Source organism: Rutilus rutilus, assembly GCF_951802725.1.
Source record: "Rutilus rutilus genome assembly, chromosome: 7".
In the NCBI taxonomy this organism is placed as follows: Eukaryota; Metazoa; Chordata; class Actinopteri; order Cypriniformes; family Leuciscidae; genus Rutilus; species Rutilus rutilus.
In genome coordinates this window covers 46,759,725-46,786,174 of record NC_140221.1, presented here as the reverse complement: position 1 = coordinate 46,786,174, position 26,450 = coordinate 46,759,725, and the positions used below count along the sequence as shown (strand labels likewise).

Below are 26,450 nucleotides of genomic sequence, written 5' to 3'. Positions count from 1 at the left end.
CAGTTTAATGTAATTTAAGTTGAACTGAATGTCATGAATGTCCTCGTTACTTTTAAAACCAGTCATAAATGTCACTTGACATATGTGTAGAATATATTGCTAATATTGGGAAAATATTATAATCACAAGTGTAAATTCTAATCAGTTGTCTAATCATTAAAGTCATTAAAAATGATATTGAACTTCCGAATTTTTTTAAGAAATGTGCTTTAAAAAAGAAAAGAAGCGCTGGCCACAATATATAGACAATAAAGCATTTTAGTGAACACTGGACACACACACACACACAAGAAACAAGCAAACAAGGTCTAAACTTAAACTCTTGATACAGGTTTGCATCAGGTGATAATATATTTAGATCGTTTGTTAGTCACTTTTTATTGTCTGTATTTTAACGAAACAAGAAATGGAAACTGAACAAAACACGCCATCTAGTGGCTGACTAATTTTAACATTATAAGATAAAGTTAGAAGTAATAAAACAAGCTGTTTAACAGCCTATATAATGGGAACTTGAGTCATATTTTTATATGCTAACCAAATTAGAGATTTACAAACCTATATTCCAATAGAAACACTCACAAGAGACATGAAACACATTCGAGATCTGATGCATATTAATAAATATTCTTTATTTAGTAAATTTTGCACATTGCTTTCAACATCACATCCAGTCTTCTTTGTAAATGGATGTTTTCATCTTCCTGTAAAATCTTTTCATTCAGATCATTTTATTTCTGTACACATTTATTGGTACAATTCTTGCCACTAAAATTGTCACAGTCAGAGAAACAATCTGGGAGAAAAACAAAAAAACAAACAAAAGAAATGCTTCACAAACAATACATTAAGACTATCAACATCTAACCCTACAGCCAAGCCCTGCAAGCTCGATTATCATTTTAATAACTGTGTTCCTAACGACCTGCTCCCTAATCACCGAGAGAGAGAGAGAGAGAGAGAGAGAGAAAGGCCAGCTGTGATTGGTTGAGAAGTGAAAGAGGAGGAGCCTGAAGGGGAAGACGTGTATATAGATGCGGAAAAAGACGTGGAACTTTACCCAAAAAACAAATACAGCGCTGAAACTGATTCCTTTACCCATTTCATATTCCCAAACTCTTGCCTGAAAAAAGCAACGATGCAGCAGTGATCATCATGAGTGTTTTCCCGGTCTATAAAAGAGTGTGTGTGTTAGTGAGCGTGTGCGGTGGGCAGCCACTCTCCGCGGCAGTATTTGGTGAAGCGGTCTTTAAGGTGCTGTCTGTACTGGTCTCGCGTTCGGTAGAAGGACTTGTTGTTCTCCACGAACGACTGGATCTCGTCCTGTGTCAGGCAGTTCTCTTCATCTGAGGTCACTTCAGATTCATTCTGTTCAAAAGAAATCAGAAGGGGAAAAAAAAAGCAAAAATAAATCACTATATGCAAATATTTCAATAAACAAATAGTAGTGAATAATGAACTTTCATTTTTAATAAACTGAGCAAAGTACATTATTAGACCGTTTATTCTCCTAATCAGGGCCTAAAACCACTTAAGAAAATGTACCGAACATTAATAATTTTTATTAATAATTAATAATTTTAATAATTAATAATTTTACAAAAACAGGGAGTAATGACCCCAACATTTTAGATATCAGTGAAAATTCACACTTCTGTGTTCTAGCTGAAACCACTAGCCTAACTAATATACATTGAAAACATTATTTAAGACAAGCAAACAGCCAGTAATATAATAAGAACAAATAATCAAAATTGCAATAAAAAGCACAAATAAATACAACATAACAAAAGATACAAATGAAATAAACTGCTTTTCAGGTACAGAAATGTAATAAAGCAAGCAAATGTAAAACAACACTGCATAGTCTTCACTGTGTAAATTAAACATCCTTATTAATTAATCCTTAATAAAGTTATTCAGTCAGGAGCAGTGAGTGAACACTATCTGAATCATATGTTTGCAATGAGACCATGTGAATAATATCCACGTTTTTTGTGTACCTTATTTGAATTGAAAGCAGAAATCGATAAGAACAAGCGGCATTAGGCCTGTCACGATAACTACTTTTGCTGTGCGATATATTGTCCCAGAAATAAATTATGCGATAAACGATATTATTGTCATTTTAAGACCATTTTATGCCTGTGAATATATTATAATAATATACAGTCACAGCATAACAATGCAAGTCGGCCAACACACTTTCAAATGACAACAGCCTTTTAATTCCTTAGATCACGGAAATAAAGTGTCAAAACTTGAATAAGTAGTAAATAAACATTTTATTTAAAAAACACGCAAAGTAACAAGTAGAAATAAACGGAGCAATTCCAACAGGGTCCCCTCACACCAGCGGTGCTCGGCCCTAAAAACACACTTGCAAATGCACTAAAGGCACTTATGGAGATTTTCCATTTCCCCGGTCCTCCTTTTCTCTGTGAAGAAAGTGTGCAGTGCACACACTATTGCTGAAAACACTAACCCTACTAAGCAGTCAGATGTCCATAAGAACAAAGACAGAAGCTTCAACAGGCCATTTCTGCTGCTAAAACGGTTTGAAATCGAGTGCAATTGGACTTGCTTTTCTAAACGGCCTGTAGTTTACAGGGAAACACGATAACGCCTCAAATGACGCCCTTCCCACCATGTCGACGACCGCTCTGTGTGTGAAGGAACTGCCCGAGCCCCGCTGTTGGTGACGTTAATTAAGTAAACATAACAGGTAGGGCTGCACAATTAATCGAATTTCTAATCGCGATTACGATTATGGATGCCACGATTACGTAATCGTTCAAAGCCGCGATTACAAAAAAAAAAAAAAAAAAAAAAAAAAAAAAAAAACACTCTGCGTGCATTTAGAGCATGTTATAAGAGGCGAATCACAACTACTTTAGAAAACCCTGCACAATAGGAACTACCAGGCAGCGACGTAGGCTATGTGTACGCTGAAATAAAAAGTCTTTCACCTCAGAAAAACGGACGTTCCTGTCATGTCAGCCATTATAGGCTACTGTGTTCGTAGCGCACACTCTTCAATTGCACGCGCAAATGCGGCGGCGCGCGCTGTGTATAAAGTGCAAAGGAAACTACGAGCATGCAACGTTGTTACGTTGTAAATTAGTAAGTCACGAAATAAAAGTAAAATACCAATAAATCACGTTACTGGTACGTCGTGTGTTAGCTGAGAAGAATTTGCATGCAGGAATGATTTTCATTCTATTCACCAGGAGCAATTTCCATGTTTCATTAACAGTTCTTGTAAATATTGTGTATTCACCATGGTAACTGTCGTTTCAATATTAACCCCAAAATGCCACTTTATTTTCACTTTGTGTTATTTTTTATATTTTTAAATGATTGTGGTGGCTCATACCAACTTTGTATTTACAAAAGCTAGTTTGGGACTGCTATTTAATAGCTTTAGCATCTATACCTAATGTTTATTTCTTAGTAGTCTTTACTATTAGTCATATTCTTACAATTTATGTGTATGTTAAGTAAAGGGGGACAGTGTGTGTGTTCACAATTTTTAAGTAAACATGTATAATAATATGTCTATTATTAATTACGATTATCACATTTTACATTGAATATATTCAATGTAAATTCAATTGCGATAATCGTAATTAATAATCGCAATTACAATTTCAAGGGAATAATCGGCAATTATGATTTTTGTCATAATCGTGCAGCCCTAATAACAGGCGATATATTGTGTCACCAAAAACTATTGAGATCATGTACATTAGTTGATGATTGCGACAGGCCTAAGCATTACGAGACGTGTGAACACTCACCAGTAGCTCCATGAGGCTCTTGTTCGCCTCTGTGCAAGTGTCCGGCGAGAGAGGCTGACTGTGGAAGCACTCGCTGCTGGTCACATGATGCCTGAAGCTCTCTAAGGACTCGCAGCACAGCTCTTTGCTTCTGCACAGATGTGGTGAAGGAGAGGAGGACTCGTGAACGGCAGCAGATCCTCTCCGACTGCCGTCTGATACGCAGAGCTCCTCCGCTTTAGACGCCTACGAGAGAGGGCAAAACATCACAACTTCAGTAATAAACAAATTTTTTTTTTTTTTTTTTACCAAAACCGAAAATTTTAATTTAAATTGAGCCAAAAATGAGAATAAAAACCAGTCTGCTATCCTGCACCTTCTTCAAAGCTCGAACTGTGACTTTTTGCACACATTACACTAATGTACAGTTTAAAAGTTGTTAATAATATTTTTATTCCTTGTTTTCTTACTATTTCTATGCACCTTGTACATGTACTTGGCAATAAAGGCTGATTCTGATTCTAAAATATATTTATTAATCATTTATTTGATCAGATTTATTCAGTATAAACAATCAAATACAATTATTTTTTTATTTTTTTTACAATTTAAATCGCAATTTAGTGCTTGCATTTAAGAATTTGACAGAATTTGAGTTTCATATCGAAAGTAACAAAGCTTATTGTGATTATTGGATGGAAGTAATGGCAAATAATGCTCAGTGGAGTTGTGTTCATGCATCAACTGAAAACAGCAGAGACTAAAATATCTCAGTTCATCAAACCGAAGATCGATTAAACATGACGAATCGACATCATCACCCCCGCTCGGACATTACACTTTATTTTAAGGTGTCATTGTTAGTGTAATTATACATTTAAGTACTGAGTAATATTAAGCAACTACATGTACTTACTGTAGGGTTAGGGTTTGGTTGAGGGTTAGTTGCATGTAATTATGCATAATTTACTGTTATTACTACGGTAAGTACATGTAACATATTATGTAACAAGGACACTAAAATAACGTGCTACCGTAATAAGCAGATAAAGCATCAAAACGCAGTTCTTTCCATTTCCTCAAAGTGCCACATGATTAATATAATGTTTAAAAAATATATATATATTTTGTTTATTATTATTATTATTATTTCTTTTTTTTCCCTCTCTTGATCACATGTGTTCCTTATTATTGTCAATCACTTGTATTATTGGTCACATGTCTTTGTGTGTGGGCCTAATTAAGGTGATTACCTGTTTCTACTTAAAGTTCACTTTGCTCTACTTTTGTATTGCACCTGATGGTCGAAACGTTGTGCTTTTAATAAATCTATCTAGCATGCAGTGTGCGGACTTCACTTTTCTTTTTTTGTTAATGTAATGTTTAGCCAGATACGAATCAATAATGACAAGACGGGCCTAACGATACTCACTATATGTAAACTCCCACAAAGTGACGCCTTGTTTTTCCTTTTCTTCTTTTTATTTTTGCCGTTCGTGTCGTCTTCAGAGTTGGCCCAGCACTCGACACAACTGTCCACGGCGTCCTCCTCCTTCTCCTCCGAGCAGTGGTGACTGCATGAGCATTCACCTGAAGACAAACACACACATCATCACACATCTATCAGACAAATACATCAGATATGATCCTGACTATCCAATAAAAACAGCAGAACTCTCGCCAAAAAATAAAATAAATCAATCTAATCTGACTGTCTGCTTTACGCAATGGTCTGAAATCAGGATGCACAGGTTTTTGAATCAGTCCAAACAGGAAACAAAAATGATGTTTACACGTTTCCAGAATAAGATGCAATGTCAACACAGTTGAATAGACAAATGTTTGACCATCTATAATCATAATAACGTTGCTTTACCCGTTTCATCATGGTTACACATGCCCTCGGTGCAGGCCACATCTGAGCCCTCTCTAGAGCCCGTCTCACTGCCCTCCATACTGGAGCAGTAACCGCAGTCACTGCCGTTACTGTGAGGCAACACTACTAGAGGAACAAACAGGCACAAACACACCAGTCAGAGGCATTCTGGGTACTAGAAATATTTTAGAATAAGGGGCAATATTTGCCACCTTAAATTGATTTCCAGGGCATTTTTACCTTATAAGATGCATGCATCGTCCTTTGTTAAATTCTCATATTTCATCAAATTCAATTAGAATAGAGACACTGTGGAGTGTTACCTGTCATAATGACACGTCGAGTCATCTTCATTTATATCGCGCTTTTAACAATATAGATTGTTTCAAAGCAGCTTTAAATTGATAACAGGAAATTGAAGCAATAGAGATTGTTTTGGCTTAAGTTATTGTCCAGATAAAGTTAGTTTTGATTGATTGATTCACTTCCGTTGCGAAGATCATTAGTCATTAACTTAGGGGCCGCTTACACGACACTGTTCGCACAACAACAGTGTTTGGAGCTCGAGAACGCAAACCTTGAAACAGGTTCCAAGGTGCAAACGTTGACAAATGTTTGAAAAATGGCATCATCTCCACGTAAACTTCAAAAACATGAATCTGTGAAAACGCTGACGTGTGTATTACGTGTTCAGTCTATAGGTATGCGTGTTTGAATATATGTGTGCGCAGACGTGTCTTTTTTTGCAAACTGACCTCACCAAATTACTTGTCTGGCCTTAAATTCATAATATACATTTTTCTTGCATTATCTGTGTGAACTGGAGTCATTTTGACAATGTTTTATCTGTACTGAGTTAAAGGGAAGACATCACATATCACACATCTTTACCTTTCTGTGTTTTGGGGGAGCGCAGGATTGAGGTCGCGGGACAGGTACAGGAGGAGCTCTCGCTGGTGATGATGACCTCCACGCTGCCAGACTCCTCTCCACTCCCACACGACTTACAGCCGCCGTCCACTGACTCAGACGAGCCCTGAGGAAACACCACAATACAAATAAATTAATAAAATGTATTTATTAAGGCGAGACACTACAGGTGAATAGGGTAAAAATTGTAACTAGCAGAAATCACCATGAAACTTTCCCAGTTGATTACCTACATTAAGATGAGAAAAAAAATGTATTACAAGTTTTCTGTAATTTAACGTTTAAATATGCAAATTAGACAATATCTAATTAAATATGCACTAATTTGCATATATTTTTAAATCTGAGTATTGGATAAAGCCAGGTTAAAAATTATTTTTTCATTGTGTTCACATATTAGATGGGGGAAAAAATTACAGAGGGATTTATGGATATCTACTTTTGTTATCCTGTAAATCAGAATATACTGTCAATAGCCTTAAAAAATTGATTTTCGCCATGTTTTTTGGAATAAAATGTTATATAAATCAGGCTAGGAATAATATATTTACAAATCCCTCTGTAAATGTCTTCATAATATAACTAGGTACAAGACTGGAAAGTTTGGTGTGTATAGGTGCTACTGAAGTGGAGATTTCGGACTTGGAGTATGAGAGAAAAGTCATTTTGAGAAAACAGGCTTTAAAGATTTATATCAGCCAATGAGATTGCGCATTCAGCCCTTTTACTTTCACGATTGGTTGCTGATAAAAAGGAAATGACCATATTTGGATCCGACAGCATTGTACAGGAGAGAGAGAGCTTTCTAACGGTGTGTGTGATGACAGGGAGCAGCAGGATGATTTACAACGCCAACTTTTGTTGAATTTATGAGAAATCTACAGACGCAAACAGACAAAATGTAGTAAAATAAAGACCTAAATGTGTATTTCTGACTTTTTTTTCACCACAAGTCTGAAAGAAGAACATGTTTGAAGACAAATATCCAAAATTGACCAGAAAAAAAAGAAGAAGTTTTTGCCTGCCGTGTCTCGCCTTAAATAAATAAATAAACAACCTCACGGTGTCGTGTCAATCACGTTTACACACAGCCTCCGAAACTTTTGTCTGTCATAAAAAATAGAATAGAGCTTTATTGTCACTGTAAACAACGAGTCATTACCTCATCAAGACTTTTATCTTTCTCCCCCTCCGCCTCTTGTTCGAAACCACACTTGTTTTTGCGTCTGTTCTTGCGTTTTTGCCTCTTCTTCTCCTGTTTGAGTTCTTTGGCTCTCTCCTCTTCTGAGAGCTCCTCACAGAGCTGCTCCAGTCTGCTGATGCCCTGAACCTTCTCCACCGCCATCTGCACATCAACACGGATCACGTGAGCCTCAGATTCAGACACAACACCGCCATATACAGCACTTCCCACAAGGACAAACACAGGGCTTTAAACTACTTTACTGAATAAAGTCAATTTTATTCACATAATATCTTGAGGAAAACTAAAAATTACATAAGCATTTTATTTTATATCCATTAACATTTAATCATTTAGCAGACGCTTTTATCCAAAGCAACTTACAAATGAGGAGAGCAATTAAACTAACAATAGGACAACAATATGAAAGTATTGTTTTAGTTTTAGAAGTATAATTTCCTTGCAACCTTGTGCATTTATACTGTTCAAAACCCTGTGATTTCCCAGTAATAAAGATTTATGTAAATAGTACAAAATTAAATGAACGTTACTCAAACCAGAATGCAACAGATTTGGCCATTTAATAGGACCAGGCTAGTTTTGGCCCACATGTTGGTTTATAGCCAATGCTAAACTAATGTTTCTCATATAAACACATTTACATGAATGTTGCACATTTTAGGAGGATTGCATGAACTTTAGGTCAAACTAAAAATTACACAAGCATCTTATTTTTTATCCATTTTAGAAGTATAATTTTCTTGCAACCTTGTATATTCCCAGTAATAAACACTTATTTAAATAGTACAAAATTAAAAGAAGGTGGTAATGCAACAGATTTGGCTATTTAATAGGTTTTGGCCCACATGTTTGGTTTATAACCAATGCTAAACTTATTTTTTTCATATAAACAAATTTACATGGATGTTGCACATTTTAGGAGGATTGCATTCAAAATGTAAGATCATTTTTTTTACAATTATTATTTTTTGTTGTACAATTGAATGTCTTATTTAATAGTTGGATACAAAGAAGGATTTGCATCCTATTCATGGAAAGTGCCATTTAGGCATTGAAAATGAATCATAACATGAATATTCGGCGAAAGCTTTACCTCGAAGCTTTTGCGCAGTGCATCAATGCCCAAATAGAAGAGCATCTGCCACGTCTGCTCCTCGGCTCGCAGCTTCTGCCAGATCCTGTGCAGCCGCTCGTACAGGTGGATCCCCAGACACGTCAACACCTCCTCCTGGGCGATATCTATGGTCTTCGCGTGTCTCTCTCGACGCCTGAGAATGATCACAAACAAAACATCATATCACGTTTTTTTCAGACGGGATAGCAATCCACAATCTTGTTACGATTCTTATTAATGTTGGTTTAAGACGTTTTGCAAGTTACTGAGCAATACTAATTAAAGATATAGCCCTACAAACAGGGCTTGACGTTCACTTTTTTGCTCACCAGCCACTGTGGCTAGTGGTTTTCCAGTCACTAGCCACTCCGCATTTTCACTGGCCACAATTTTGACATCTGCAAATCGGGGGCGGAATTTGCTTGAATGGTCGGTCCATTTTGAAAAAAATATTTTTAATATCATCTCATAATTTGGCCTGCTGTTCATTTAAGACCTGACGCACTGATCCAATATACTGTTACACAGGCGTTTTCTTTCTCAACTGTTTACTTTCACTTAAAACTTAACTGTGTTTACGTGAATATTCACCAAGACCGGCATTTTGACATTATTTTGTGTGTATTTGACTGTTTAAGCGCAATAAGCAGTGAAAAAGATCTCTCTCTCTGTCTGAGAGACAGCTTTATGTTCGTGCACTTTAGGTGTGAGCACAAAATCTGAGGGAATGAGTCAAATTATGTGCAATACGCACAATCCCACGCCGAAAATCAAGCCCTGTAACAGCAACAATATTCAACTGGAGCAAATGAAACGAGTGAGTGAGTGAGTGAAGAGAGGCGGGTTCGCTGTCGGAGAGATGAGAGAGAGAGAGAGAGAGAAAGCTGGTATTGTGGATCTATTCTGTGGGGAATGAGTATTGGAAGCGTTTCAGAATCGATATGCATCGAAAAATCTATATTTTTGACAACACTACATTGCACTTAGTTTATTATTTCAGATGCTTTTTAAAAGACTACAATTGAAAACTGTATATATTTTATATACTCCTAACTCCTACTAGCCACTTTGGCCGGTTGAATGTATATAAAATTTCCATCCTAATACCTGTTAAATGTGTGTGTGTTTCGTCAGTGTAACGCAGTCACTCCGACTGCGTTACACTGACGAAACACACACACATTTGACAGGTATTGATGTCAAGCCCTGCCTATAAGGTAACGAAACATGAAAGAAAACAGAATGACTATGTAGCCTAACCAGGGACAGGGGTTGCAAATTAGCTTCAGCTATAAACCCTATATGCAACACATCTGTTTAAGTTATTGTAACCTGTTACAATGTGTCTCTTTTGCATTGTCCTTGACAAATAAACAAATAAATAAAGGCCAAAGAAGGGTTGGGCGATATAACCAACATTTAATTTAATGTTATTTCATTTAATATTTGCGCATGCTTCGGGTGTGTGCTCTCGGACAACTGTATATCCAAAGTTTAAACTACTAAGGCTTTAAAGGTGCTCTAAGCGATGTCACATGTTTTTTAGGCCAAAACATTTCACATACAGCAAACATCTCCTCAATATCCGCTAGCTGTCTGTCCCCTGAACACACTGTAAGAAAACGCGGTCTCTGTAGACAGCCCAGGCTCCACAAACGGCAACAAAAACAAACTGGCCCAGCCTGGACCACGAAACATAACAAACAGTGTTCCAGCCAATAACCGACAAGAATGATTTGGGGGATGGGGGTCTGACACACGACCAAAGAGACGACGTTCCGATGAACAAATAACAAAGAAGAGGAAAAAGGAGAAGGAACGCGCAAAGTCCCGAATTTACATCGGAAAAGCGTTCAAAAGGTGGCGAGAACTCCGCCGGCAGAAGGGCTCCCAATCCGACATTCAGGAGGCTCTGTTTCTGCTGGACAGGTGTGTAGATCCAGTTTGGTTTTTCTAAATGGTTCATGACTGTTTCAGGAAGCACGGAAGGGAGGGTGAGGGGGAGGGGACGGGAGGAGGGAGGGTCAAGCTAGCCTCCGTTTTGTTTGACAATACTTTGAACGTCAACAAGAAGTGACTTCACCCAACATCGCTTAGAGCACCTTCAAAATGCATGCAAATAATCAACCTTTGTGATGACGACGAACTGCAATGTCAGACAGCAACTGATAGAATGTGCACTGTAGCATAACGATCTCGTTTTAACAACACAATCTAATATTGTCACATCACACACCCCTATAGCTAATGCTTCCAGTTGATGATACAGTATAATCTGAATGCATGTTACATAACATCAGATACAGTCAAAACAAGATTTATTCAGACACCTTCAACATTTCTCACATTATCAGTTTATTCACTAAAATGGTAATAAAATATGAGCAGAACTCAGTTGATATTTGACTGGTTTTGTCCGTCCTTCTGTTAGACTGTCTCACACATGAATGATGTTGAATATCTGTCAGCTGTTAAATTTAACTACACAATTACAGTAGATAATACCAGTTTAGCTCAACCAATCACTGCTTCATTTTGTTCAGTCTGTGTGTAAAAAGAGCATTAGCAATTAAAGAAAAAACACTTCAGCAAAAACATGATCAGCTCAAAGTGTCTGAATCATTTTGGTCCCAAATTTTTATAAATTTTACTGGTAGTCGGTGTATGAAGAGTTTTTGGGTATAATATGTCACAGTTTACTTTATTTTGCTCTCCTCACTCACATAAATGAACTATAGTGTCCTGCACACACTAGTAAAACAATATCAAAAATTATATCTGGTGTCTGAATAATTTTTGGTTTGACTGTAAACTCCACATGGACTAAATCACTCACTCATAACCCCCGGCGAACTCTGGTTCTGCTCGGCCCAGTAAGTGAGCGATGAAGTCGGTCTCGCAGCAGACGTGGATGTGGCGCTCGTGTGGACAGCATCGCAAACCCTCGTACAGAGACGCGCAGTAGCCTTTCTCTTTACTGCAGTCCAGATCCCCCACCAGGATGTTATACGCTCGCAGAACCTTGTTCTTACAGTCAGTACAGAACCTGAGAATGACGTTGCAGAAAGAGAAAAATCAGAGATTTTCAGAGACAAAAAGTAAATAATAATCATTAAGGCGAGACACCCCAGGTGAATAGGGTAAAAAAAAACAAAAGACTAATAAGTATCACCCTACTTCACCAATTGATTACATTAATAATTGCAAAGTTTTTTTTAATTATTACAAGTTTTCTGAGATGTTATGTTTAAATATGCAAATGAGGTGTTATCTAATAAAATATGCACTAATTTGCATACATTTCTAGAACAAAAATCTGAACATTGGATAAAGTCAGGTTCAAAATTGTTTATTTTTTTATATATTAGAGTCAAAGGTTTTTTACAGAGGGGATATTGGATATCTCTATTTATCACTTTCAACAGCCAAAAATAAATACATTTTTGCCATTTTTTAAAGGAATAACATGTTGTATAAAATCAGGAGAATTATTTATGAACAAACCCCTTAGTAAAAACCTTCAGAATATAGATAAGAATAAAACTGTAAAGTTTGGTGTATGTAAGTGTAACTGAAGTGGAGATTTCTGGCTCAATGTAGGAGGAAAAACTCCTTTAACCTGTTAAGCTGCAACCCCACTTTTGAAAAATCCCCAGAAATGACATACCCAAACTGAAACAGATACAGTTCATGAACCCTTTGCATTAAAAGCACAAGTATGATCTCATTTGAAAGCTGACACCTGGCAGTTTATTGTAAATGTAGAATTAATTATTGTCATAATGACAAAAATAGTTATAAATAGCTTCAAAGTTTTGTAAAATTATTAGAAATTAATTTTTATGAAACATCCTCATGAAAATAAAATTGAAGTTGGCACTGGAGCAATCTAGAAATGCACTACAGCTAAAGCCATATGTCTAAACATTCTATGTTTAAAATCTGAAGATAATAAGTCCAAAACTCTGTATTTGGTTAAATGTTTTTCAAGACCATGTCAAATGACTTTATTTTGATTTGACGCTAAAATGCTACTGATGTTTATTGTCATCTTCTAACCATCTATCCAGTATATTATCTCTATTGTTTTGTGGTGCAGACGATCCCCATTCAGTCTCAGTCTCCCTCTGCACACATTCACACCTCTCCAGCCTGGTTATGGCTCGAAATATGCATTTCTTTTGTCTGCATTATAGCTACTAACGACTGGCTATTCACAGGCTATTCATAGGGTTTCAGTCCCTAATTTCTTTTCTCAAAGTTTACCACACATTTTAAACTGTATCAAATGCATTTCTTGAATAAAGACACATTTCAGGTAGCATTCAAAAAATAATAAAAGTATAACTTCTAGGTAGCAGGTGCACCTAGGGCTAGCTAGCATGTTAGCTTAGCACACCATCAATACACGACAATTTATGAGATTAAAACCATGTTTGTGCTCTAAACTTACTTTTTAACGCACGTTGAGTATTTTAAATAATCTTCTGTGATCTAATTTGGCTTCAGATAAAAAAATCAGACAGAAAATATACTATTGGATAGTGTTCTGCACAATGATAGTCTATATAGATTAGCATTACATTATAAATATAATCTATTATTATGAAAATACCTGGCATGGCTTGAAAAACACAGGTAACCTATATCAGTGCAATCATGTTTATTGTCTTCAAAACGTCTGTATCTGCATGTTACAGCGCGATCTCGTTAGCTTTGTGTGTATCAGTCAGGTATCAGTGACGTCCTGGAATGTCACATGGTCATGGCTCTTCTTCATGTTCCATATATGGACTATTATTGTGCATGTAGCGCCCTCAGGCTATTGGTATGAATTAAAAAACACAGTATCGGAATACCAAATGCTCATAAAGATTACATCGACGCATTTGGGTATAAATTCAATAAATATTATTCCTGTCTATAGAAATATGATGTAAATCTATGAGAATCTATCAATATTTCTCCAAATCTGCACAGTTTTGAGCTAAAGCCCTGAAGGACGTTGTTTTGTGTATCGCTGTCATGACGACAGCACGGAGTTTTTTATGAATGAAAGCGGCTGACGCGCATAATTCATATTAAAGGTATCGACTCATTTTTTCATTTCATAACTCCTGACACAAATTAAGACATAACTGTCACTATGAGTTTCTCAGAATACAATAGTGGTCAAATACTGAAACTTGAGTATTATATCTTTTTAATTATGTATAGTTTGTCAAGGTATAACATTAAATCTGATAGTAATTTTGAATTAAATAAATAAATAACGCTTCAGTGCGCGGGCGCACTGGCAACGGTTAACAGGTTAAAGATATACACTGCAATCGAAATCTACAGACGCAAATAGATAAGGATGCAGTCAAAAGTGTATTTTGGATGTTTTCTGTCCACTAGTCTGAAAAAACACTTTATGAAAAGCCACAAATCTCAAAATTGACAGATGCAATGAAAAAACACTGTTTTTGCCAGTAGTGTCTCGCCTTAATTAACAGAAATGTGTAAGATCACAATCTCGTACCGGTGTTTGCGCAGGTACGTCTCCAGAGTCTCCAACAGAGAGGAGCTGTCAATCAGAACCACTTCATCACGACACTCCTGTGACATCAGCTCCCACACGTCCATCCAGCTGCCCCTGCAGGACGGCAAACACAGGTAAATAGGGGTGTAACGACACCCTCATGTCACGATTCAATACACATCACCATACTGAACTCACGATACCATATTATTGGTCAAAAACACCAAATGTCACAATGATAAAAAATTTAAATAAAATCTGACTCACCCTAAAGGCTTCGGTTTGTGCGTGTCTAAAGAGTGCAGTTGACAGCGTTTGTTCTTTTTACTCTTGGGGATGGAATCAATTATGTTGTTTAACTTTGACCTGCAACAAAGGAATAAAAAGCACACGTTAAGTAACATAAAAGACAACAGAGATTAATTTTACAGGCAAGAAAAACAAAGTTCAAAACTTTTCAATCGGCATATCAGTTCCCTTACATAATGCACTGAACTTCCATAATGTGTCATTTCCATAATGTAGGTTGGGACTTGAAGGGGTGGTATAATGACCTTTTCACAAGATAAGTCTCTGATGTCCCCAGAGTGTGTGTGTGAAGTTTTAGCTCAAAATACCCCACAGATATTTTTATATAGCATGTTAAAATTGTCACTTTTTGAGGGTGAGCAAAAACGCACCGTTTTTGTATCTGTCCCTTTAAATGCAAATGAGCTGCTGCTCCCGGCACAGGGGGCGGAGCTTCAAGAGCTTGTGTCATTTTTCCTCACACACATATGCACTGACAATTTCAAAAACTTTAAGCCTTTTTTCAGACAATGATGGAGAGACTCAAGAAGAAGTGACAACATGCAGAAGCAACAGGACATTTCTGAATGGTTAGTTGATGAATTTATGTAGCTGATGTGTAGTTGTCTTCTAGTCATTGATTAGCATATTCTGTCATGATAATCTATAAATCGTGTTCCGAGGGCGGGGTTTATGTAAATTCTAGGGTTGGTGATGTCACTAACCCGGGAGGAATGTCACCAGTGTTTGCAGAACTCACCCATGAACATAAAAGAGTGTGTAGAGTTTCCTGGGGTCAGTGAGACATGCCCGTGTGACCGACAGCACTCCAGAGGATCCCACAGTGAGCGGCTCCAGCGCGAAGTATCCAGAGTCCGTGAGCTGAGAGAAGAGGTGCTCCACACTGCGCCGGCAGCCCACGCACGGCACCGACTGGGACAGGGCGCTGATGACCTCGCGAGACATCACCATCAGCGCCATGTTCAGGTCCTGCTGCTTCAGCATGCTGTGATGCTGGTGGACACAACACAGGAGGGAAAGTCAAGCTTAAAGCCTTAAAAGTCTGACTCTATTATCTCGTCATTTCTGTCAAGCTGGAGAAGTGATTCAATTCACAAATATACACAGTTTGGGATCAGTAAGATTTGTAATGTTTTTAAAAGAAGTCTCTTATGCTCACCAAGGCTGCATTTATTTGATTAAAAACACAAACAAACAGTAATATTGTGAAATATTATTATAATTTTAAATAACTGTACTCTATTTTAATAGATTTTAAAGTGTAATTTATTCCTGTGATCAAAGCTGAATTTTCAGCATCATTACTCCAGTCTTCAGTGTCACATGGTCCTTCAGAAATTATTCTAATATGATGATTTGATGCTCAAAAAAACTTTAATTATTATTATTATTATCAATGTTAAAAACAGTTATGTACAATTCTTTTCAGGATTCTTTGATGAACAGAATTTTTTTTTTTTTTTTGCATCCTGACATTAATTTCTTGAAGCAGTAATGAAAATATTTGTATTAAAATCAAAAAATTTAAAGCAGTACGACTTTTATTGTACTAAGAAGAATGACTGTGTTGCATTACTGTAAGAGATTTGTGGTGTAGTAGCTTAATTATCATGAATATTACTATTTTTATTTAATAAAAATGTTATGTTACAGATTTGGTGAATGTTTACACAACTATGTACTAAAAAAATAGATTTTTTTTTTCCTTTGTGTTTTTAAAAAGGTTCGCATACAGGCGACAACGTTGTCAAAACGATCCCAGGTTCACACGCATCTGCGAAAACTACTAAAAACGCTGCATTCTGTTGCCAGGCCATGTGTATGTCGTCACCGTGTTCAAAAATTCACGTTTTTTTTGTAGTTTACACAGAAACGATAACATTATAGTTTTCAAAAACTTGTACTTTGAAATCTGTTTTCAAAAGTTTACGCCGTTGTGGAAACGCCCCTTTAAATAAATATAAAATACATTATAATTTCTTATTTTTGGTTTTAGGGTGAAATATGACCCAGACATGTTCTTGAAAGGTTTTCAACAATGAGAATTGAAAAAATGTCATTGTTTACCTCAATAAACTGCTTCATTTGTGAACTGTTGATCTGATAGCTGTCAAACTCCAGAACACTGTCAGGAAACTCCATCACCATCTACAAAAAAATACAACATATATACAATCAAAATAACACAACACTTCCAAACATAATACTGTCTGTGACTTTAGTTTGCATTCAGTAAGCATATGCACTTGGGATTCAGTGGTATTTGCCAAGGCAAACCTCTAAAACTGGTTTAATGGTATAAGCCACTGAAATACGCAGATTGACAAATGAATCATGCACAATAATTAATCAGTTTCATTTTCATTTCACATCAACTTTAAAGGGGTGGTCTAATGCCCTTTTCATGTAAAATGTAAAATAAATCTCTGTCTGAAATTTATTTATGAATAAATGTCTGTCCCTTTAAATGCAAATGAGCTGCTGCTCCCGGCACAGGGGGCGGAGCTTCAACAGCTTGTGTCATTTTACCTCACACACACATGCACTGAAAATTTCAAAAACTTTTAGCCTTTTATGTTCAAACCGGAGTCAGACAATGATGGAGAGACTCAAGAAGAAGTGACAACATGTAGAAGCAACAGGACATTTCTGAACGGTTAGTTGATGAATTTATGTAGCCGATGTGTAGTTATCTTCTAGTCATTGATTAGCATATTCTGTCTTGATAATCTATAAATCGTGTTCAGGGGGCGGGGTTTATGTAAATTCTAGGGTTGGTGATGTCACTAACCCGGGAGGAATGTGGTGTAGTCTCTACCAGCCGTTTGTTGTAGTCCTTAAAAAGTGATTTCTTTAAAAGCAAATATCTCCCTTTGCTCTGAGCTTTGAGCGTTGTAACTTTGCAGATGTTGTTTATGCTCAAACAGCAACATTACACACTAACTAAAGCTAGAAAAGTGAAATCATAATCAACCACCCCTTTAAAGATGGTAAAATGCAGAGTGAAACCACTGAAATGATCTTACCGTGAGGGTGTCATCGATGTACAAGGGAATCTGGCGCGCAAGAAAAAGATACTCCTCTTCCCCGTCCCTGCAGACAGCCACCAGACGAGCCATGTCTCCGCCCAGATCTGCCTGTTAGTGAGAGGACACAATCTCAGTTAGCAAACACTAAGAATCCCCTAAGAAACCAAGGCGGGGTTTCCCGAAACCTTCTTAACGCTACGTCGTTCTTGAGTTACACCTTAAGCTGTACCTTATCGTTAATATGTGTTTCCCGAAACGTTCTTAGTTAAGTACACCTTCTGTAAGTCATGCGTTTGTAAGGTTGGTCTGGACCACTCTTAGCTTCACCTTATCACTGTTGCAGGTCTATATGAATATAAAATCTGAAGTTTTAATACACCCAGACAGTGTTCAATTAGGCTAATTCAAGTGTTTTCATGCAAAGAATAAAATTGTCATTACACTGATTGTTGTTAGATTTTTAATTATATTATTATACAATATTATTAATTTAATTAAAGAGCGCTTTTAAAGGCCAGTGAAAGCATATGCTACTGTCAGTTAAGTCCTATTCAGCCGCTAATTGTTTCTCATGGGCTCGTACGGTATTTTAAACATTTACAGGGGTAAGCCGGTGATTTTAGTGCCGTCCGAATCCATAATATCAGTGTTTTTTCTCACCCAACCCGCGTAAAAATCCCTGGCCAAATTAGTACCTACTGTTTTTTGACAAACAGGTCATTGCCAAATCTCTGAGTTTACAAGAAGAGATTCAAAATTCAATGTGTAAATCCTTGTTGATCACTGCCGAGCACCGTACGCAAGATGTACACTTATATTACTGAAATGCTGGAAAGTATTTACAAGAACAATATTTCATCGCAGCTTCACCTTAGCGAACAAGAATGGGAAAGAGAAGAAAGCACATACATTTAAATGGTTATCATGGCAGCAATATATGATACAATTTAAAAATATGTAGGCTAGGCTATTATAGTTTGGATTATTTTTTATAATATCCCATGAGTCCTAATAAATGCAATTTCAACTATTTCTGAAGTGCTTCTTTAATAAAGAACACCGCTTTCTCACATAACGCAGTGAAGCAGCCCCTGGACAAGAGAATAATTGAGTCTCGAGCCATCGATATCAACCAATTCAGCAGCATCGCCACGGACAGCACCGGGTAACGTCGCACGTAAGAAGGCATATCTTAATCAGCTTCCTAAGGTATGGTTCGGGGAACACGCCTAGCAATGGTATACCTTTAGTTAAGTTATACCTTAAGAGTCTTCGTAGCGCGCTAAGAGACAACGTTATCGGGAAACCCAGCCCAGAGCACTTGAGTGGTTTGACCACCACTAATTTTCATTCTGTTTTTAATGTGCTTTAAGACAAATCATGTGTAAATTCATAAGTCGACACCTTTGCTGAGTATTTTCTCCTTAAAACTGCAGTGAACCAAAGACAGTCTCAAAAACACGCTTTGAAATCGCTGGTGTTTCTGACGTCACAAACTACCTTGTAACCAATCAGATCAACGTGTGATCGTCAACCAGTGGATCTCTGAGCTGAGTGAGTGAGTGAGTGGAGACGGGGCTACTTTGCATATTCATAGAACCGCGAATGCTAAATGAGGCAAGGGTGTCGAGTGATGCATAATGCCTGCTACAGACTGTGCGATTTCAGAAATCCTAAAAGATCATTACAAATCAAACTGTACAACATTGATCTAATAATCTTGGGTACGACATGTATGCAGACTGTATGATGACACCTATTGAATCGTAGGCTACGACGCAAGCTAGCATAGAAGAATAAAACGTCATCAGCATGCGCTAGTGGTAAACGTGATGAATCACACTTTGGCAGTTGTTGTTTTTAAGTGTGCTGAAAACAGAGGAAGCGAAAGAGGAGATTATGGCTATGAAACGGCCAGCTTGGCATGCCAATTTTGTAAATGGCGCTTGAGGCAAGTAGTTTTAAGTTTTCAGTGTCATGTTGATCAATACACCATTTCATGTTGCATTTTTATTGGCTAGTCAGTAGACGTCGGTCGTAGCAGCAAACACACTGTGAGATGATCATGCTAAAATTATGAGACTGTCAGAAGATTATCACAGGCTATCTTTGGTCGGAGGACCGTGACAATGGCCGTCTTTGAACATCTCTCACTTTACGACACATGATCACCTTTTAGGAGCCACGACCACAGAAATCGCCATGATTGGTCATCTTTCATTTGGGACAGCCCAAAATCGTCCAATGTGTATCAGGCATAAGGCACCCAAAATTGGAAACACTTCCGTCATCTGACAGGGTTCCCACACCTCGGTTAACTTCAAATTCAAGAACCTTTCAAGGTCTTTCCAGGTCCAATACCCTCAAATTCAAGGACTTAATACGGGGTCAACAACAAACGTTGAGGTTCCATCGTAGTAGTTTTGTGCACGCGTGAACGTCATGGCAACGTACAACACAAAGTACCTCACGTGGGAAACACTTAACGTAACGCGTGAATGCGCGTATCTAACGTAAATCAAGCAAGCTAGTGCGCATAGGTCAAGAGGTGTTGGCGAAATAACACTTTCATCCGACCTGAGGGGAATAATATGGAATTCTTTTCTAGAAAGCTTCTTGCACAATATAAATTCAAGCACTTTCTAGGACCTGTATCTGTGTGTGTTTATTTTCCAAAACTTTCCAGGGCCTTGAAAGTTTGTGAATCAAAAAAAAAAAAAAAAAATTCAAGGATTTCAAGGACCCGTGGGAACCCTGATCAGATTGTCTACCAGATTTCTAGGAGACGTGTGTGTGTGTGTGTGTGTGTCGCATTACAGTCCACCTGGAAACAAAGCTGAAGTGGAGCCAAACCCCCTCATGGAAAAGAGGAAATCTGTAATGTTTACAACTGTGATAATGAACGAATGAGCACTTATCAGGAACAAATAAACGCTGGATTTTCGAAAGTATGTGAAGTTCAAGCCATAGACTCTTTAAAATACGTCCAAGAGTTATTGTAGGGACATCGACTTTACATTTCACGCCCCTAAACATGATGCTGAACAACACTAACTGTATTTGGTTGCTTTAGATGTCAGTCAGAAGGCCTCTGGTGGTCCTTGGCCAATGAAAACTGCTACACAAATCTTCATAAATGGTACCTTAACTTAACCAGAACTGCTTTACAAATACGAGACTTTGTTTGAATTGTTTTTAATGCTCAACCTTCTTCTCTGATAGATAATATCCTTGATCTTGACGTTTGTGTTAAAGACTCATTTGCAGTCTTTCCCAATTGATAATTTGCATAACAGCTGGGATTTAGATCTTAGTATTGAAATAGACAAAGAAACATGGGAGGCAGTTGTGGATATGGTTCACCTCTCATCTATTTGTGCAATATTGTAGTCAATTTCTTAAGTGCAAACACTGTGTGCCTTCCTAGCAGCCCTTGTAGCTTTGCTAAGGATTATTAGCTTACACATACACTATTATCTGTCTACAGAGGCTTATACACTTACTATACCCAACTCTACACCCCAGTCTGAAAGAGACACCGATGTACTTGTATCACATTCGCATATATTTGTATACAATTGCCAAATAAATGCAGGAACTCTTCAGAGGTGTTAAGAGGTCAAGCCACATTACGACAATAAGCAGCTAAACAAACGCCAAACTCAGCATCTCAAAGCTCTGAAATATCAAACTTCACATTTCAGATTATATTCATATAACATAAGCTTGGCTGCCTGTTGTCATAACAACAATTACACAAAAAGAGCTGTGATAATCGCACTCATGTTCCCTCCGATGACACACATGCTAACTTAATTAGCCTGCTAGCCAACGAAATGCTCACACCTTAAACGAATCATTTAACAACATGTAATGCTGTAAATGTTGCAGGGATGGAGTGCGAGATGATGTTACAAAATAAACAGACATTTTAGTGTGTCGAACTCGCGTTAGCAGACGGCTAACCTGTGAAACTTTTCAAAGCTGACTAGCATGCTAGTGCTTTCAGTGTTCCTGCGCGAGCTACAACTTTAAACCCAAACAAAGCATGTTTTACTGCACGTTATACAACGCACACATGTACTTTTAGCATATTAGAAGACATTTTAACTCAAAATGTCCTGCCAAAGGTCTACTTTGACTGAAGGACTGACAAACTCAGCATTTATCCTCCCCGTAACGTCACTTTTCAGCCGTTATTGCAGTTAAAACAGCGTCTAAATGCACGAATATCAAGCAGCAGTTTTCCTACCCACCTGTTTTCGACAGTTATAGTCTTTTCTTGGACAAAAACAAACAAGTGCGACAGAGGCGTTATGTGGCAGGCGAATGTTCTATGACCTTTGGCCCCCTGATACGTCAGAAAGTAGTTCCGGGCTCTGAGGGCTTGACGTCACGTGGGCAGTTTGATTGACACATGGGTGGAGACTCCTCCTCTTCTTCTGTGGATTTACTGGCGGGTTGCAAACGGGTAGATATGATATGATAACTTCATCTAAAACCACTTTTTTCTCATTCTTTTAGAATTGTGCATGCATCGGTTGATATATTACTTACTTAATTAATTAATTAAAAGACTGAAATGAAGACTACATGAAAATAAACATATGTTGCATATAGTTGTATGACAATATTTAGTTAAAAGAATTTGGGATATCAGCAAACATTAGTACTTTTAAATTATTTTATAATTATGCATGCAGGTTTTATGATTGCATTTGTTTAAATATTATTTATTTAAAAGACTGCATGAGATATTTGCTTAAAATGGATCTTATAATTATTTTACAATTATTTTTAATGTTTTTTTTATGACATAATTAAAAGACTTTGGAATATTAGTAAACATTTCCTAATTCTTTTCTAATTATTATGCATGCTGTTGTTATTACGCAGTTATGATCGCTGGACTACATTAAAGAAGAATACATGAAAATAAACATATGTTGCATATAGTTGTAAAGAATTTGGGATATCAGCAAACATTAGTACTTTTAAATTAGATTATAATTATGCATGCAGGTTTTATGATTGCATTTGTTTAAATATTATTTATTTCAAAGTCTGCATGACATATTTGCTAAAAATGGATCTTATAATTATTATTTTCTAATTATTATGCATGCAACTTTACAATCTGATGATATTAAATAAAAGTCTACATGGAATATTTTTTAATCCATTTACCATTCAGGAACTGTAATATATATATATATATATATATATATATATATATATATATATATATATATATATATATATATATATATATATATATATATATATAAAGAAATGTTGGCCAATTCTGAATCTAAATCTCTGATGTGATGCCGTTATTTGCATCTAATATTGGCATGAAATCATCCCATTTAGTACTTTAATACTTGATATATAACACAGATTACACATATAATAACAGCATATTTACAAAATAACCCATGCACTTTTATTTGCACTTTATTTACATATTTCACAGCAGTAGAAACGAGAGATCCATTCAGGAACCTAACATTAAATAAAAAGGTGTTCACCAGAACTTAATGGTTATTTTATTGATATGCAAAATGAAGATGACCAAGCTGTTGACGAACATATACGAGAGCAGAACACTCACACCTAAAGCATCACTGCTGTTCAGAGTGTCCACGAACACATTGGTCAAACCCGTCATGATGTTCGCCAGCAGGAAATATAACAGCTGGTTCCGGTTAACAGCCTGTACGAGGCATAACGCATCCATACTATTTCTCATTTTCTCAGACTTGCTATTTTGATGTGGACACCACGACGTGGACACAAGTGAAAAACTAGAGATGACTTTAGAAAACAGCAACACTAAATCAGCGATGCTTAAACAAGAGAGAAAGAACACGGCTTGCGCTACAGTCCAAACGCAGAAGGAAAGATTGGCCATTCTGCGTGAAACTGGCTCGGTGCATCTCTGGCACGTGTATAAAGCGCAAAACAAGCCAAAGCTAGTCAACAGAAGGTTGCGGATCACTCTGATCCAGTCTTGGACTAAAGCTCTGCTTTGCATGAGGTAATGGCCGATCTGAACCCCGGCCATGTAGATGGCTACGTAACCCACGACCGAGAAGATGCCCTCTTTGTTTTCCTCCAGAAATCCTGAGCGGTCATTATTGTGGATGAGAAAGGACTTCAGACCTGTTGTTTCCAAGATGACCTGGTACGTTCCACCAATGACCACGGCAAGAATCCATGAGGAGTTGACCGGAAAGAGAGCCAGGAGTGCGGACGCCACCAGTCTGACGATGGCTAACGTGAAGAAAAAGTTCCAGTGAACTCCATACTCAGTCACATGTTCGTGATACCCGGACGATTTAACGCTTGCAAGCCTCACGAACCCTAACAGCACCAAAGGCCAGACCGAGATGGACTGTTTTAGCACATGACTGATCCTCGATCCTCGCATCTCCTTTCCTCTTGCTTCGGGACACACCAATGCATTGGCGATCACATACGCTCCCACACCGAAATCCATCACTCCCGTTCCATACGTCTCTGTTTTCGCATAACGTCTTGGGAACACGCTGAAATCAACAGCTAAAATGCTTATGGCGGTCTTCACATTGACTAAGACGCGGAACACGGTTACGAACGGGACTAGGTTGGATTCAACTCTGCTTTTCACAAACTTGTCCATCGTATTAGAGAAGGAAGCTCGCTTTCCGTTCTTGTACACGAGGTATAGGACAGCGAAGTCGACTACAGCGATGCCCATGATTACGAAGTGAAGGATGTCGCTTAATGCGGTGCACGACAGGACCAAAGGCGTTATTAGAGATGTGAAGTCCAACAGGAGATGGGATGCCCAGGAGAACGGAAGAATCCCTTTTCCCAGGTGGAAGACGATCAGGAAAAGACCTCGACTGAGGACACACAGCGGGGCTAAGAAGGATCCCAGGGAAACCTCCGTCAGGCTGGTGCCGTTCAGATTGCTGACGAACGCAACTTTCTCGTCTGGTGATGCCATTGTCTGTAAAAAGAGACACACATATTTTATTTATATTATAAAACAGAGTGTGTGCGTACACTGCCGTTCAAAAGTTTGGGATTTTTTGTGTTTTTAAAAGAAGTTTCTAATGCTCAACAAGGCTGCATTTATTTGATTAAAAATGCAACAAAAAAATTATAATATTGTGAAATATTATTGCAATTTAAAATAACCGTTTTCTATGTGAATATACAGTAAAGTGTAATTTATTCCTGTGATCAAAGCTGGATTTTCAGCATCATTACTCCAGTCTTCAGTGTCACATGATCCTTCAGAAATCATTCTAATATGATGATTTGATGCTCAAGAAACATTTATGATTATTATCAATGTTGAAAACAGTTTGTTTTTTCAGAATAGAAAGTTCAAAAGAACAGCATTTATCTGAAATAGAAAGCTTTTTAAAAATTATACACAGTTCAAAAGGTGTTTATTTATTCAGCATAGATGCATTAAATTGATCAAAAGTTACAGCAAAGACATTTCTAATGTTACAAAAGATTCTATTTCAAATAAATGAAACAGAACTTTCTATTCATCAAAGAATCCTGAAAAAATTATTTTCCACAACTGGTGAAGTGTTTTCAACATTGATAATAATAATAATGATGATTTTTTGAGTATTGAATCATCATATTAGAATGATTTGTGAAGGATCATGTGACACTGAAGACAGGAGTAATGATGCTGAAAATTCAGCTTTGATCACAGGAATAAATTACACTTTACTAGATATTCACATAGAAAACAGTTATTATATTTCACAATATTACAATATATATAATTTTTTTTTTGTGGCATTTTTTTTGCATTTTTAATCAAATAAATACCTTGGTGAGCAGAAGAGACTTATTTTAAAAACATTAAATATCTTACCGGTCTCAAAAATCTTTACGGCAGTGTATATATGAAGAGTTCAGATGCAAAAGCCTCTAAGTGCCATCTGAAATTTTCTTCTAAAATTATCATTTTTATCAAGCTCGTATATTTAAGTTCAGTAATTGCACTTAAATGGCAATGAAAATTACCTATTAATTGTCATTTAAGTGAAATTACTAAACTTAAACATACGAGCTTGGTAAAAAAATATGATTTTAGAAGAAAATTTCAGATGGCACTTAGAGGCTTTTGCATCTGAACTCTTCATATAGTATATTATATATCAATTAATAATACATTTATGTTAATTGGCCAAAATGTTGTCTGATTCTTATGGTAGTAAAAAGTATAAAGTTGTAAACCCCTCTCTGCTAATTCTAAAATTGACCATGGCATTTTTGATCTCAAACATTTAAGTGCAAATAATTACATTTAAGCGATTTAATCAAGAAACACATTTATTGAAGCTATTGTGTTTTATAAAATGTGACTTACCTTCTTCCCGTGTGATGTGTCGTGAGACTAAACTACAGAAACCACATTACAGTGGCTTGTCAGGATAAACCGGTTTAACACACTAAACAGCGACTCCTATGTATCATTACTGTACTTGTATCTTTTCATTAAATAGTAGAAATACACATTCCTCTAATAAATCGTTTATTTTTCATTAATAATCCTCAGTTTATAACAATGTGTCGTCGCACATTGGCACTGGAATGTTTCTTTTCCGCGTTGGGCGTGGCTTACATGGAACGTCACTTTATGGGCGGAGACTTTTCTTGAGTGAA

The 26,450-nt window shown here is 37.0% G+C and overlaps 2 protein-coding genes across 4 annotated transcripts; both read right to left on the bottom strand.

Annotated features, from left to right (window-relative positions):
• Nucleotides 1-613: 613 nt before the first annotated feature.
• Nucleotides 614-22,211, bottom strand: ggnbp2 (gametogenetin binding protein 2). Of its 3 annotated transcripts, none has more exons than XM_084413874.1 (14): nt 22,022-22,211; nt 17,763-17,873; nt 16,804-16,884; nt 15,476-15,729; nt 14,695-14,793; nt 14,428-14,541; nt 11,740-11,949; nt 8,883-9,057; nt 7,748-7,930; nt 6,547-6,691; nt 5,656-5,781; nt 5,212-5,369; nt 3,801-4,025; nt 614-1,368 (listed from the first exon to the last, which is right to left on the bottom strand). In XM_084413874.1, the coding sequence occupies exons 2-14, from the start codon at nt 17,853-17,855 to the stop codon at nt 1,192-1,194; spliced, it is 2,040 nt and encodes a 679-aa protein (XP_084270000.1). In that variant the 5' UTR covers nt 17,856-17,873; nt 22,022-22,211; the 3' UTR covers nt 614-1,191. The 3 variants fall into 3 exon arrangements, with proteins under 3 accessions (XP_084270000.1, XP_084270001.1, XP_084270002.1); XM_084413875.1 differs by having other exon boundaries at nt 5,656-5,778; nt 22,022-22,157; XM_084413876.1 differs by lacking the exon at nt 5,656-5,781 and having other exon boundaries at nt 22,022-22,157.
• Nucleotides 22,212-23,126: 915 nt separating this feature from the next.
• pigw (phosphatidylinositol glycan anchor biosynthesis, class W) lies at nt 23,127-26,422 on the bottom strand. The gene is made up of 2 exons (XM_084413464.1): nt 26,155-26,422; nt 23,127-24,762 (listed from the first exon to the last, which is right to left on the bottom strand). Exon 2 carries the CDS (start codon nt 24,757-24,759, stop codon nt 23,293-23,295), a length of 1,467 nt encoding a protein of 488 aa, XP_084269590.1. The 5' UTR covers nt 24,760-24,762; nt 26,155-26,422; the 3' UTR covers nt 23,127-23,292.
• Nucleotides 26,423-26,450: the final 28 nt, after the last annotated feature.

What these genes read in the sequence shown, in the direction of transcription:
- ggnbp2 (XM_084413874.1), bottom strand. Translation starts at nt 17,855, where the DNA reads ATGGCTCGTCTGGTGGCTGTCTGCAGGGACGGGGAAGAGGAGTATCTT. An exon ending in GAGTTCGCCGGGGGTTATGA is followed by an intron (nt 9,058 to 11,739) that starts GTGAGTGATTTA and finishes GATCATTCTCAG; the next exon opens with GCGTCGAGAGAGACACGCGA. An exon ending in GTGTAACCATGATGAAACGG is followed by an intron (nt 5,370 to 5,655) that starts GTAAAGCAACGT and finishes GTTTGTCTTCAG; the next exon opens with GTGAATGCTCATGCAGTCAC.
- pigw (XM_084413464.1), bottom strand. Translation starts at nt 24,759, where the DNA reads ATGGCATCACCAGACGAGAAAGTTGCGTTCGTCAGCAATCTGAACGGC.